A 14,196-nucleotide genomic window follows, 5' to 3' on the forward strand; every position below is an offset into this window, starting at 1 on the left:
GGAGCGGAGGCCCTGGCGGACTGACCCCCGGCTGCCAAGACTGGCAATAGGGACATGGAATGTCACCTCTCTGGTGGGGAAGGAGCCTGAGTTAGTGCGGGAGGTTGAGAGGTACCGGCTAGATATAGTCGGGCTCACCTCTACACATGGCTTGGGCTCTGGAACCAGTCTCCTGGAGAGGGGCTGGACTCTGTCTCAGTCTGGAGTTGCCCCTGATGAGAGGCGGCGGGCTGGGGTGGGTATCCTAATATCCCCTCGGCTTGCTGCCGGTACGTTGGGGTTTTTCCCGGTGGACGAGAGGGTTTGTTCCCTGCGCCTTAGGGTCGGGGAACGGGTCCTGACTGTCATCTGCGCTTATGCGCCGAGTGGCAGTTCAGAGTACCCAGCCTTCTTAGAGTCCCTGGGGGGGGGGGGGGGGGGGGGTGCTGGAGGGTGCTCCACCTGGAGACTCTGTTGTCCTGCTGGGAGACTTCAATGCTCACGTGGGTAACGACAGCGAGACCTGGAGGGGCGTGATTGGGAGGAACGGCCTCCCTGATCTGAACCCGAGCGGTGCTCTGTTATTGGACTTCTGTGCTAACCACAGTTTGGCCATAACGAACACCCTGTTCGAACATAAGAGTGTCCATAAGTGCACGTGGCACCAGGACGCTCTAGGCCGTAGGTCGATGATCGATTTTCTAATCGTATCAGCAGACCTGCGACCATATGTTCTGGACACTCAGGTAAAGAGAGGGGCTGAGCTGTCAACTGATCACCACCTGGTGGTGAGTTGGATCAGGTGGCGGGGGAGGACGCTGGACAGACCTGGTGCACCTAAACGCGTAGTGAGGGTGTGCTGGGAACGTCTAGCAGAGGCCCCAGTCCGCGAGATCTTCAACGCACACCTCCGGCAGAGCTTCGACAGCATTCCGAGGGAGACTGGGGACATTGAGTCCGAATGGACCATGTTCAGAGTCTCCATTGCCGAAGCTGCTGCATTGAGCTGCGGCCGCAAGGTGGTGGGTGCCTGCCGTGGTGGTAATCCCCGAACCAAATGGTGGACACCAGAGGTGAAGGGAGCCACCAGGCTGAAGAAGGAGTCCTATCGGGCTTGGTTAGCCTGTGGGACTCCGGAGGCAGCCGACAGGTATCAACAGGCCAAGCGGAATGCGGCTCGGGCAGTGGCTGAAGCAAAAACTCGGGTGTGGGAGGAGTTCGGAGAGGCCATGGAAAAAGACTTTCGGGCTGCCTCGAAGAGATTCTGGCAAACCGTCAGACGTCTCAGGAGGGGAAAGCGGTGCTCTACCTGCACTGTGTATAGTGCTGGCGGAGCGCTGCTGACGTCGACTGAGAAAATTGTCAGGCGGTGGAAGGAATACTTCGAGGACCTCCTTAATCCCACTGACACGTCTTCCGAGGAGGAAGCAGAGTCTGGGGATGAGGGGAATGACCCGCCAATTTCCGGGGGCGAGGTCACTGAGGCAGTTAAACAACTCCTTGGTGGCAGAGCCCCTGGTGTTGATGAGGTCCGCCCCGAGTTCCTGAAGGCTCTGTACGTTGTAGGGCTGTCCTGGTTGACACGCCTCTGCAATGTTGCGTGGAGATCAGGGGCAGTACCTGTGGACTGGCAGACCGGGGTGGTGGTCCCCATCTTTAAGAAAGGGGACCGGAGGGTGTGTTCCAACTACAGGGGGATCACACTCCTCAGCCTCCCTGGGAAAGTCTATGCCAGGGTGCTGGAAAGGAGAGTTCGTCCGTTAGTCGAACCTCGGATACAGGAGGAACAATGCGGTTTTCGTCCTGGTCGCGGAACACTGGACCGGCTCTTTATGCTCTCCAGGATACTTGAGGGTGCATGGGAGTTTGCCCAACCAGTCTACATGTGTTTTGTGGACTTGGAGAAGGCATTCGACCGTGTCCCTCGGGGTGTCCTGTGGGAGGTGTTGCGGGAATATGGGGTGTCTGGCCCATTGCTACGGGCCATTCGATCCCTATACAACCGTTGCAAGAGCTTGGTTCGCATTGCCGGCAATAAGTCGGACTCGTTCCCGGTGGGTGATGGGCTTCGCCAGGGCTGCCCTTTGTCTCCGGTTCTGTTCATAATTTTTATGGACAGGATTTCTAGGCGCAGCCAAGTGGCGGAGGGCTTTCGCTTTGGTGGCCTCAGAATCTCATCTCTGATTTTTGCAGATGATGTGGTTCTGTTGGCTTCATCGGGTGAAGGCCTCCAGCTCGCACTGGAACAGTTCGCAGCCGAGTGTGAAGCAGCGGGAATGAGGATCAGCACCTCCAAATCTGAGGCCATGGTTCTCAGCCGGAAAAGGGTGGAGTGCCCACTCCAGGTCGGGGATGAGTTCCTGCCACAAGTGGAGGAGTTCAAGTATCTCGGGGTCTTGTTCGCGAGTGATGGGAGAAGGGAGCCGGAGATCGACAGACGGATTGGGGCTGCAGCTGCAGTAATGCGGACGCTGCACCGGTCCGTCGTGGTGAAGAGGGAGCTGAGTATAAAAGCGAAGCTCTCAATTTACCGGTCGATCTACGTCCCTACCCTCACCTATGGCCACGAGCTGTGGGTAGTGACCGAAAGAACGAGATCGCGGATACAAGCGGCAGAAATGAGCTTCCTCCGAAGGGTGGCTGGCCTCTCCCTTAGAGATAGGGTGAGAAGTTCGGCCATCCGGGAGGGGCTCAGAGTAGAGCAGCTGCTGCTCCACATCGAAAGGAGCCAGCTGAGGTGGTTCGGGCATCTGACAAGGATGCCCCCTGGGCGCCTCCTGGGTGAGGTGTTCCAGGCATGTCCCACCGGGAGGAGGCCCCGGGGCAGACCCAGGACACGCTGGAGAGATTATATCTCTCGGCTGGCCTGGGAACGCCTTGGTATTCCCCCGGACAAGCTGGAGGAGGTGGCTGGGGAGAGGGAGGTCTGGGCCTCTTTGCTTAGGCTGCTGCCCCCGCGACCCGGCCCCGGACAAAGCGGATGAAGATGGATGGATGGATGGATGGTATACATTGAGGGCTATCAGGAGGAGCTATGCACTGACCTGCTGCTCTCTGGCAGGTGGCTCCATGCCCTCCTGGGTTTTAAATGCACCTTAGAACACACATGCATCAACACTACATATGACCGGGCAGAGGGAGGTTTGGAGTCTTCACACACCCCCATTCTCTGTTGCCTGTTGGGGCGGGGGGCCGGGAGGAGGAGTTGGCCGTCCGACTGGGGTCTTAAATGTGGGGCCTCCCTGCTGCTGCGGAGTCAGGGCGGTCTGCTTCTCTCCACCGCAGGGAAAAGGGTAACACCACCTGGGTCTGGGTGAAGTTCCCCCCTCCAGGGGCAAGGGTACCTAGACCCGGTTCGTAGAGTACGCTTGGGGAGTGTGATCATGTGTACAGCGTCTCTTTATGTCTGTCTCCACGTTGGTTGAGTGTGGAGTAAGTGCATATGAGAGCATGAGGGTGTGAATGGATGTTTGTATATGTGTGTGCCTGTATGTCTGTGTCTATATGTCAGGTTGGGTATCAGACGCCACCTCTCTGGGGACATCTCAGGCCCTCCAAGGTTTGGAGGCCTATCTCCCCCCACCACTCCTCCTGCCAGTGGCAGACACCCTCAGACATCGGTGCGTTGGTGGTTCTTTGTGTCTGGGGATGGGCGTCCAGGTACACACCGGCTCACTCCTGGTGGCTGCTTGTCTGGGCCTGGAGCCTGGGGCTCACTCGGGCCCCTTTGGGGGTGGGGTGCCCCCGGCCTCTCGGCCTGGGGCTCGGTCGCTCTGGCACAGCTGGCTGCCGGCGGAGCTCACAGGCGCGTCACTGCAACTCCCCCTGGCTTCTGCTCTGTGGCTGCTGAGTGACCCCTCATCTGGGACTCTCCTCAGCTCTTACTGGGACAGTGGCGCGGCTGCCCCTCTGTTGGTCTTCCTTGGTCTCTTGTGCCCTGGGGGCCTCTGGATGCCTGGAGCCTGAATCTCCTCCATACCTGCTTCATGCCCAGGAGGACGGGGCTGTGGCCCCCCCCACACCCTCTAGCAGATCATTACATGAAGGAACCTTTTAAGTACAAGCGCGCTCATGCTCACAGGTGTACACACGGGTGCTCACCAGAGGTGGGTTGAGTATCCAAAAATTGTACTCAAGTAAGCGTAGCATTACTTTAAAATATTATTACTCAAGTAAAAGTGAAAAGTAGTCGTCAAAAAAGTTACTCGAGTAAGAGTAAAAAAGTACTTGGTGAAAAGACTACTCAAGTAGCGAGTAACTGTTTGAAATGTCCGATTTATTCTATAAATAAATGTTATCAGACAAACAAAAATAAATAAATATACAAATTTTACCATTTTCAAAAGGAATATATGTAAAAACATCAACAAAATAAGTCACAATTCTGATTTCCAGATTTCAGTTTTCACAACATAAAGCTTTTTTCACCAATACCTACGGTAAATAATATAAACATATAAACAGTGCAAACAATTTCCAGTGACAAGATATGCTGTAAACTTTATATTCATTTTTGCTCCAAATGGCACAGCAGCCTCAGAGAAAACAGAACGAGGCAGCTTCAACATATGTTCATACAAGGCAGCTCAGTTTACCATAAGTTGTATGGGTGTGCATCTATTTCTGCATATTTAGCAAAAATGTGCCATTTCTTCACTCAGTGAGGTGATGGTTAAGCTTCAGCAGCAGTTTGCTCTCAAGGTTCTTGCTGTGAAGCTCTAACTGTTTAGCAGTGAACAGGAGTCCTGCATGACTGAGAAGTCCTTCACAAGCTCCAGATGCAGGAAGAGCTGTATTGACTTTGATCGACAGCTTCTTGATGTGAGGAACGCCATGCAATAGATCATGCAATAGTTAGGCTGCTGTTTGCACTGGCATCATCCAGCTCTGAGTCCAGGTGATGTCTGATGAAGTTGAGACCTGTGGAAAGATGCATGGTTTCCAAAAGAATTAGGTCTGGTCATTATAGTGCTGTATACACTGCTAAGCTGCGGATGTTTGGCAAGAAGATTTGATCACACTGGAGAGGTTTTGAACTCTTGTTGAAAAACAAAATCTTGTCATTCATATTCCGCACAAACAGTTTGCAATAAATTCCATATTAAGTTTAAAACAAGAATGCGTGCAAGGCTAAGCAGTGCTAGCCAATAGATCCTCCTGTTTGGCTGTTACTCTGGGAAAAGACGAGAAAGACGGTGATTGTAGCCGTGACTGGAGCTGCGATGTAGCCTATATAATATTTATATTGTACGAAAGTGATAATTCTGTATATTGTAATAACGTGATATTATATTGTTCAAACGTGAAAGGTACATTGTGGCGGAGGCGTGGCCCCGGGCGCAGCTGCAGGGGAGGAGTGGAGCAGAAGGCTCAACAGGGCGGCGCTGCGAGGCCGTAAGAACAGCTGATGGTGTTTATGTACTGATGATGGTCTCCCTCCGCTGTGTTTATAGTGAGACGGGGAGGAGCGGCGGAAAGAAGATCAGCTGGGCTCGTGAGCTGTCAGGCTGTGCGACCGATTCAGCTGTCAAAACAAAAACACGTCAATAAATGTGGAAATTGGCAGTACATACTTGTGCGTGCGTGTATTTGTGCCTGGTGTATTCCACATACATGATAGTATATTGTTAGAACAATAAACTTTTCACTTTTCTATTTTTCTTTTGCCTGGGTGGCAGCTCTGCGCTTTCGTATCCGAGGCTTTTCAATGTGGCCTCACAAAATTATCACGACTACAACAACCATGAAAAGAGTTGGATGGACATTGCTGCTCAATCACAGCTGCCTGGTCAATGTTTTTCATTGGTAATTTAGCAGAGTTGACGGTGGTGGTGTGTGTGCCTGTGTGAGTGAGTGAGGGACAGATTTTGTATGATAAGCTTCATGTTATGGACGCACAGTTTGAGCACTCAGGTCGCATCAGAGCATCAGGCCATATAGTGTGAGACCCTGCATCGTGACCTATGAACTTCTAACCCCTGAGATTCAATTGTGCAGTTTGAGCAGGAGCTGAATAACGTGACTGAAAAAAATCACTGTTCTTCTGTACTGCTTTTAAGCGAAACATTCTTTGTATGTGAGGAAAATGCTGTTCATCCTCTTCAGCTCTAGCGTAGACTCTGCCATGTTTTTAATATTTCTTCTTTCCGTGTGTCCGCTACTTTGAAACGCTTGGGCCGCTCTGCCCGCCACAGTTTCAAACTGGTCATGTGACTGCATGGCCACATCTGATTGGTAAAAAAGTTACCGGAAACTCCACTGGCGGCATGTTATCTAATGTGTTAAACTAATTTTTTTTTTAAAAAAAGTAACGAGTCGAATTTTGGAAATGTAGCGGAGTAAAAGTACCGTTTCTTCTTCATAAATGTAAATGTCAAGTAAAAGTAAAAAGTATCGTGCAAAAAAGGTACTTTAAAAGTACATTTATTTCAAAAACTTACTCAAGTAAATGTAACGGAGTAAATGTAACTCGTTACTACCCACCTCTGGTGCTCACACACACAAACTACACCCTTTTTGGCTGCTACCTCAAAGCACACTGTGCGCTGTCGATCTTACGTGCTGCACAATAATGTTTAATATTTAATACTTACTGTTATATTCACATATATGATCGTGATGTTGTTTATTCTATTGCTCTCTTTTTCTTCTGCTTGTTTTCTTTTTTCTTTCTCAACAGGTGATCCAGGTGATTGATGTATGTATTTTTTGTCTGTTTGTTTTGTTGGTTTTGGGGTTTTTTGCCCTTTATCACTGTTCCTCTTCCCCACTGTTTTTCTTTCCCTCTTTCTTTCTCTCTTTTCTTTTCCCCAGTCAGGTCTGTCCCGTGTTTAGCAAGTGAAAATAAAATAAAATAAACAATAAAAGCAAAGGTAAATCAAATATACCAATACGGCAAGGCTGCGATGGTCCATTTGGTAAAGTAAATCCGTTGGGCATCTTTCTTTGCCTTTAGACAATAATTCTGATGGCAAAAGAACCAAACGGGACAGGAGAAAAAAAAATGACATATAGCATATCAATAATTTTTCCATTGCCATTCTGTGACCCCCGAGGAAACTTTTGTAGAATGGTGAGTGATCATTTCGCTTTATTTTTTACTGTCTGTTTAAGTTTGTGGTCATAGTGTCCCAGACCTCTTAAAGATACAAATTTGCAATAGGTTCATTTGAGTTTTCAGTGGAAAATCACACATGATTTCTTGTTCAACAGTACAACACTGAGTAATTTGCATTTGACAGGTCAATCGGGATGTTGATGTTGTAAACATATGAAGAGGAAGGAAAATATGCAAACTGGCAGCAGATGTAGTCCAGGAGGACAGAGTTAAAGGACGCAGCACCTCGACATTTTATGACTCTCAGGACTGCTGAGACTGCTGTCTGTCTGAATGCTATTACTGGGACTTTCATAGTGTCATGGTCCCGGGTTTGTGACCCAGCATTTTGTTGTGGTTTCTTTACTTTGCATTTTTGTTTTTTAGCCATGAGTTTAGTTTTTTCAGGTTTATCAGTATTTCTAGTTTGTTTCGTGTCTGCATCTTGTCCTCAGCGCCTCCAGTGGAAGTCAGTATTGTCTCCTCCTTCACCACAACGGCATTGAGTGACAAGGCTCTGGTTTGGGAACTTTAAAGATCTAGGGCAGGGGTGCCCAATCCCGGTCCTCGAGAGCTACCGTCCTGCAGCTTTTAGATGCATCCTTGTTCCCACACACCTGAATCAAATGAATGGCTTGTTATCAGGCCTTTGCCAAACATGATGGCATGCTGAAGAGATCAAACCATTTGATTCAGCTGTGTTGGAGCAGGGATGCATCTAAAAGCTGCAGGATAGTAGCTCCCGAGGATCGGGATTGGGCAGCCCTGATCTAGGGACTACAAGAGGTCTGTCCAAAATAGGTCTCCAACCTGGCTGACTGTGATCTACTAATTGTGATCACCAAAGCATGACAAGGAGAAAAGAAAAGAGATGAAAACATTGATTGTTTAACTGAGAAATGTTTGAATGTTTGAGGATTTGATGCCCAGTCTGAATTTTGTCCAGCAGTTTACATTTAAAATGTTTGTAGAAATAAAAATTAAATAAGAATCATCCTTGGGCAGGATACTGAACTTTAAATTGTGAATATTTGCAAACACATTAATGTATAGACAAAAGTGTAACATGAATGTGTGTGATTTGATGAATGAGACTGGAGGAGGGAGCACTTTGTGTCAGTCGATGTAAGAAAAAAGGTGTTAAGTAAGTACCAGTCAGTTTACTTTTTGTTGGACTTCTGTAGTTTTGAATTTCTTCTAGGATACATCCATCCATCCATCCATTCGCATCCGCTTATCCTTTACAGGGTCACGGGGGGCGCTGGCGCCTATCCCAGCTGTCATAGGGCGAGAGGCGGGGTACACCCTGGACAGGTCGCCAGTCTGTCGCAGGGCTAACACACAGAGACACCATTTGCACTCACATTCATTCGCACATTCACACCTAGAGGCAATTTGGATTAACCAATTAACCTATCCCCACTAAGATACTGATACCTCTAGCATTTATTTTCAAACTGTAGTTTTTTTCCTCTCTTTTTATGTTTACATAGATTTTAAAAAGAGGTGATAGTGTTTCATTTGTTTTGTTTTCCTGCCAGGAAAAAACATGCAAATTCATCTACGCCTCTGAAAGTGTACAAATGGTCTGGTATGCCCTTGCTGCCTCCACATTATTGTTATGGTGCTAGTGCTGGATAAAAATCAACAAACTTTCCACACTCATATGTGACTTCATGACATGAAGTGCTAACAGAGGTTTTTTGTTTGTCTCGTGAATGAGAGTTTGAATGATTTAAATTCAGGGCCACACAGGTTTTAGCTGTACACAGGATGCAAGTCTTCAAAGAAAGAAGGGGGATTTCCCCTTTTTCTGATTTTATGTGACTCCTGAAAAATTATTTTTATTCTCCCTGTTAGCAATGAAAAGAAAAAAAATCTTCCCCAATTCTGCACTGAAAACCCCCCCCACCATGTTGGATTTACTTAATTCAGCTATGATGCACACACGCTTTGCTTTGGCAGCAGCTTAAACATTTGAGTTAAATTAACACTTTGTCAGGGGCTGGGTCTGAGACCCACTGTTGTGTTTTTTGTGATTTCATTTTGGTTTATCACTGCTAGTGTTCTGGTTTCTGTTTTGTATTTCTAGCTTTCTCAGTTCTCTAGTATTACTCTTTTATTTTGGATTTACATGACTGAATTTATTTTGGATTGGCTCTAACACACACAGGGTCAAAAGTATGTATGCAGCCTCAGATATATACATGCAAATACTGTATACGCATACACCCCAAGAAATATTTTGCTGGCTGCACCTCAACCAGAGTTTTTTTCTATCCATCAACGAGGTTTTGCCATAATTCTGGCTGAATATTTTACTACTCTTCTTGGCAGAAATTCTGCTTCCTTTAAAAGTTCATTTAAATTGCGCAGTCCATAAATTTTCAACAAGGTTAATCTTGAGACGTTGGCAAGGTCATTCCAGAAACCTAATGTTTCTGATTCAGATGATTGTCCTGCTGGAACAACCAATTGCGTACAGTTTTCTACCGTCTAGCTATTGGTTTGAAGTTGAAGAATTGGAGGTAGTCCTCCTTCATTACATCAACATTGTGCAATCTACCCATACTACTTGTTTGAACTGATGGTCTTGGAATTGTCAGTAGGTTAGAATTGGCTACAACAGACATTTCGCTGAGTTCCACTGTTCAGAGTATCATACCGAGCGTGTCATGGTCCTGGGTCGTTGACCCAGCGTTTTGTGATTATTTTCCTCTGTTCTAGTTATTCTGTGTCCTCCCCCTTTGTGTCCGGTTCGGGTTCTAGTTTTCCTGTTTTGTTCTGAAGGTCTCTGTCTGTCTGTCATTGTGTTCAGCTTGTCTCCTCCACTCATCATGTATTGGGTTCAGCTGTTCTTCCCTCCTGTGTGTGATTACCCGATTACCTTGTGTGTGTGTGTGTGTGTGTGTGTGTGTGTGTGTGTGTGTGTGTGTGTGTGTGTGTGTGTGTGTGTGTGTGTGTGTGTGTGTGTATATTTAGTGGGTGTTGGTCTGTGTTCGTTGTTGGCTCGTCTGCGTTCATCTGTGTTTCTTGGTATCCTGTTCCTTAGTCTGCGTCTCTCTGCTCCGTTATGATTTCAGGTTTGCTCTTTAGTTTTTCCCAGTTTAGGTTTCCATTAGTAATTTCTCATGCTTCGTTGCCTGTTTCTGCCACTGCCACTTTGTAAATAAACGGCACTCTCATCACCAGTCGCTTGCCTGCATTTTGGGTCCTTTTCCTCCTACACCACACGGCTCACCCCGCCCAGCCGTGACAGAGCGACTGCTGTCAAACAATCTTTTTTATGCTGCGAAGAGAAACTACTAGATATCATGACCTCTAACAAGAAATTAAAAGGCTTTGTCATCTTCTAAACATTGTATAGAACCTTGCTCTTGCTACACTACGTAGGTTAGTGTATGTATATATTTGAGTCTGTAGGGATACTTTAGACCAGGGATGTTAAATTTATTTTACAATGAGGCCCACATACAGCCCACTTTAAACTTAAGTGGCCACACGAATGAAACTCCCTTTCTGTCAGTGTAAAAAACATTTAACTACACATCAATCCCTGAAATATCTTATATCTAAAATGCGGTTTCAACAACATATCACAGCATTCCTACATGATAAATACACAAAAATGCAGATGTGTTCTGGCAGCTCACTGTGCAGACTGTCCCAGATTTATAAAACAAAGTTTTTCTTTTTTTTTTTTCTGCTTATTTTTATTAAATTCACACATCTGATTACTGGCTAAAGAAAGTGTTTGTGGAAAATTCAGTCTCAGGAATTTGGTCATGTATATGCTGTTCTGTTATTTTGTATTTGTGTGTATATGCTATATATTTTATATTACACTGTATATTTATACAGGAAAACTTTGCTGTCTTGTTTTTGTTGCTCATGTTAGTTCTGTAGTCAGTGAGAGGAAAGCTGAGTTAGGACACATGAGCCTGTGGGTGGGGTGGAGCAAATTTCAGTATTTAATAGCTGAAGTCAAATTAAAACAGGTATACTTAACTATGGCTCTCCAACAGTTTGTCTACTGTGTCTCTGTGATGACAATTCTCTTATGTAAAGGTGAGAAAGTCTGATTTTTATTTGGAGTACACATTTTCTTGTTACCAAGCTCTTACAAACTACTGTAAATTATTTTTAAAACTCTATCTGGAAACTGTGAAATGACTGGAGGTCAAGTAGAAGTACAGATACTTGTGTTAAAAATGTACTTAGAGTAGAAAGTAGAAAGTAGCTCATTGGAAGACAATTCTACTCATTGTTTGAGGCACAGGTAACTGAACCTTCTGCTATATTAATATAATAGAAAAAATATGAGTACATTAGAACATACATGTTATTCAAATCTAAATTAAAATTCTAATGAATGCACTCAGCTTGAATCGGACACAAGCAGTCAAAGAGGATAAAATAAATAAATAACTATTTTCTGTTGCATACATGTTAGAGAGTCACTTTGCCTCCACACCTGGACAACGTGTAAAACAGGGGTTAAAGTGAGATTCAGCAAGCAGGGAACACTAAGATCTGTTAGGAAAAATACTAACAACTCCCTTTTTAGAGCTCAACTAGGCTTTCTTAGCACGCAAGCTGTGATCAGCTCACCTGCTGCTCTTTGTTGATTTATAGAACTGAATTTAAAAAATGTGGCATTTTCACAGTGATTGTGGCTGGTTTCCATTTCCTACGCTAGCAGTATGTTGTCTTTAAACTAGACTGTATAAAGTTATTATAATGATTGAATTCACTGAATGACTATAAGGGTCTTCAAATTTAAAGTAATCTCTGCTTCACTTGATGTGATCCAACACTGACCACTAAAGCCACAGTTCAACACAGAGTTGGGAATTCCCCATATTAATGCAAACTAACCTGTTTATCCTGGAAAGAAGTACCCAGAATTTTCATACAACATTTGAAAAGCACAAAATTTGTATATTTAGTTTGTTGTATGTTTCATAAAATTAAAATATGTAATTCATCAAACACATCATATACAGATCCAATACTTGATTAAAACTTATGACTTTATATACGATCTTTAAATAGTTCTTTACTAACTGTCACTGTAACTGAGCTACATGCTAGGTGAAGATAGAGTTACATTTGATTTCTTAATGTGATCAAAAGGAAATCAGTGAGTAGACTGTTGTGACCCACACTGCATTACTTGAAACTGATTAGTATACGGTTATTTGCTAATGTTCAGGGTTTTTTACTTGCTATTTAATTAGCAAGCCAGTAAAAATGATTTGTAATTCTTTACATTCAGATTTTTGACATAGTCAGCATCACTACAACCTGGACTGAATTTGTCCATTTTGTTTAGCCATTTTGTAAGTTTGAAGAAAAAATCTTATACATGGGACTAGGCCCTGATTGAATTTCCTTTCTCTAACACACATGTTGAGAAATGTGAATCATAATGTGCAATAAACTCATTTGACCTGTTTATCTCTATGATCCACTTTCAGGTGGTCATTCACAGACACCCGGTAAGCATCCAAGAACAACTTTGCAAATGCTTCAAGTTCAAACAATTGACACGTGTATGTTACTTAACAAGCTAGCAAAAGAAGTACCATGGACCATTTTCTACTCTATTGCTAACAACATCAACAACAAAACTGTATATTACAACAATATCCAACTATAGAGCACCAAAGAGGAAGATCAAGCAACAGTCTGAGGACATTTGAAAACCTACAAAGCAGCCAAAGTAGCTACTATGTTGTAGGAACTTATAGGATTACACATTAACATGTTAAGCATTTTGTAAGACGTTTTGACCTCTAAGATTATTTTTACTACATGATTTCACAGCAAAATTAAGAAAACATTAAACATACTGTATGTTTTATTCACAATGTGTGTTCTCTGTATTTTGTTTTTAGGTGTGTCCATCAGGTTAGCTGGGTCTGGAGCAACACAGTGTTCTGGCAGAGTTGAAATTTATTACAATAACATCTGGGGAACAGTCTACGGTAATGGCTGGGACTTAAACGAGGCTGAGGTTGTTTGCAGACAGTTAAACTGTGGAACAGCAATACAGGCTCCTCTATCATCTTACTATAGTCCAGAAGCTAAACAAATTTGGCTTTATAATGTGGCCTGTTCGGGAAGTGAAAATTCTTTAACTCAGTGTCATTACTCTGGATGGGGAATGCGCAATAATTATCATTATTATTATTATAATTATTATTATTATGATGCTGGTGTCATCTGTTCAGGTAAGAAAATATTTTAAATACTGAACACAGCATATTTCGCTCTATGTCATAAATGATTTATATTTTGTCAGGAAAGTATTAAAATATTTTTCATTTCAGATCTGATCAGATTAACTGGATCTGGATCGACTCGATGTTCTGGTAGAGTTGAAGTTTACCACAATAACAGCTGGGGAACAGTCTGTGATAATGGCTGGGACTTAAATGATGCTGCAGTGGTTTGCAGACAGATAAACTGTGGGTCGGCACTAGAGGCTCCTCAATCAGCTCACTTTGGTGAAGGAACTGGACAGATTTGGCTTGATGATGTGGGCTGTTCAGGAAATGAAAGTTCTCTAATTGAATGTAACGGCAGTGGATTTGGGACATACAGTTGTGGAAATCACCATGATGCTGATGTCATCTGTTCAGGTAAGAAAGCTTTTAAGTACCAATGACATTTCAGGTCAGTCTGCTATTGTGTGTCATACATGAAATATTTTGTTTATGTCTTTTGCATCATAGATCGGATCAGATTAGCCGGGTCTGGATCGACTCGATGCTCTGGAAGAGTTGAAATTTATTACAATAACATCTGGGGAACAGTCTGTGATGATTACTGGGACTTAAAAGACGCTCAGGTTGTTTGCAGACAGATAAACTGTGGGACGGCACTAGAGGCTCCTCGATCAGCTCTCTTTGGTGCAGGAACTGGACAGATTTGGCTTGATAATGTGGGCTGTTCAGGAAATGAAAATTCTCTAATTGAATGTAAATACAACCAATTTGGAACAAATAACTGTGGGCATCAACAAGACGCTGGTGTCATCTGTTCAGGTGAGGCACATTTTGAATACTGAACACATTGCACGTCAGTCTGTTCTTATTTGTTATACTTTGTTGTTT

At 44.5% G+C, this 14,196-nt stretch overlaps 1 protein-coding gene and 1 long non-coding RNA gene across 2 annotated transcripts in view; both read left to right on the top strand.

Moving 5' to 3' along the window:
* The first annotated feature begins 11,091 nt into the window (after window positions 1-11,091).
* LOC309697833 lies at window positions 11,092-13,088 on the top strand. Its single transcript, XR_014273933.1, has 3 exons — window positions 11,092-11,143; window positions 12,556-12,576; window positions 12,976-13,088. It is a non-coding gene; the product is annotated as an uncharacterized lncRNA (long non-coding RNA).
* Window positions 13,089-13,290: 202 nt separating this feature from the next.
* LOC309703093 (scavenger receptor cysteine-rich domain-containing protein DMBT1-like) overlaps window positions 13,291-14,196 on the top strand; it is a gene marked incomplete at its 5' end in the record, with an annotated part of 42,304 nt that continues 41,398 nt past the window's right edge. Inside the window, 3 exons of the mRNA XM_082527796.1 lie at window positions 13,291-13,311; window positions 13,383-13,722; window positions 13,816-14,127. Of these exons, the coding sequence (XP_082383922.1) occupies window positions 13,291-13,311; window positions 13,383-13,722; window positions 13,816-14,127 (673 nt within the window). The remainder of the gene's footprint in view (window positions 13,312-13,382; window positions 13,723-13,815; window positions 14,128-14,196) is intronic.

Source organism: Aulonocara stuartgranti, assembly GCF_965226115.1.
Source record: "Aulonocara stuartgranti genome assembly, chromosome: 3".
Taxonomy (NCBI): Eukaryota; Metazoa; Chordata; class Actinopteri; order Cichliformes; family Cichlidae; genus Aulonocara; species Aulonocara stuartgranti.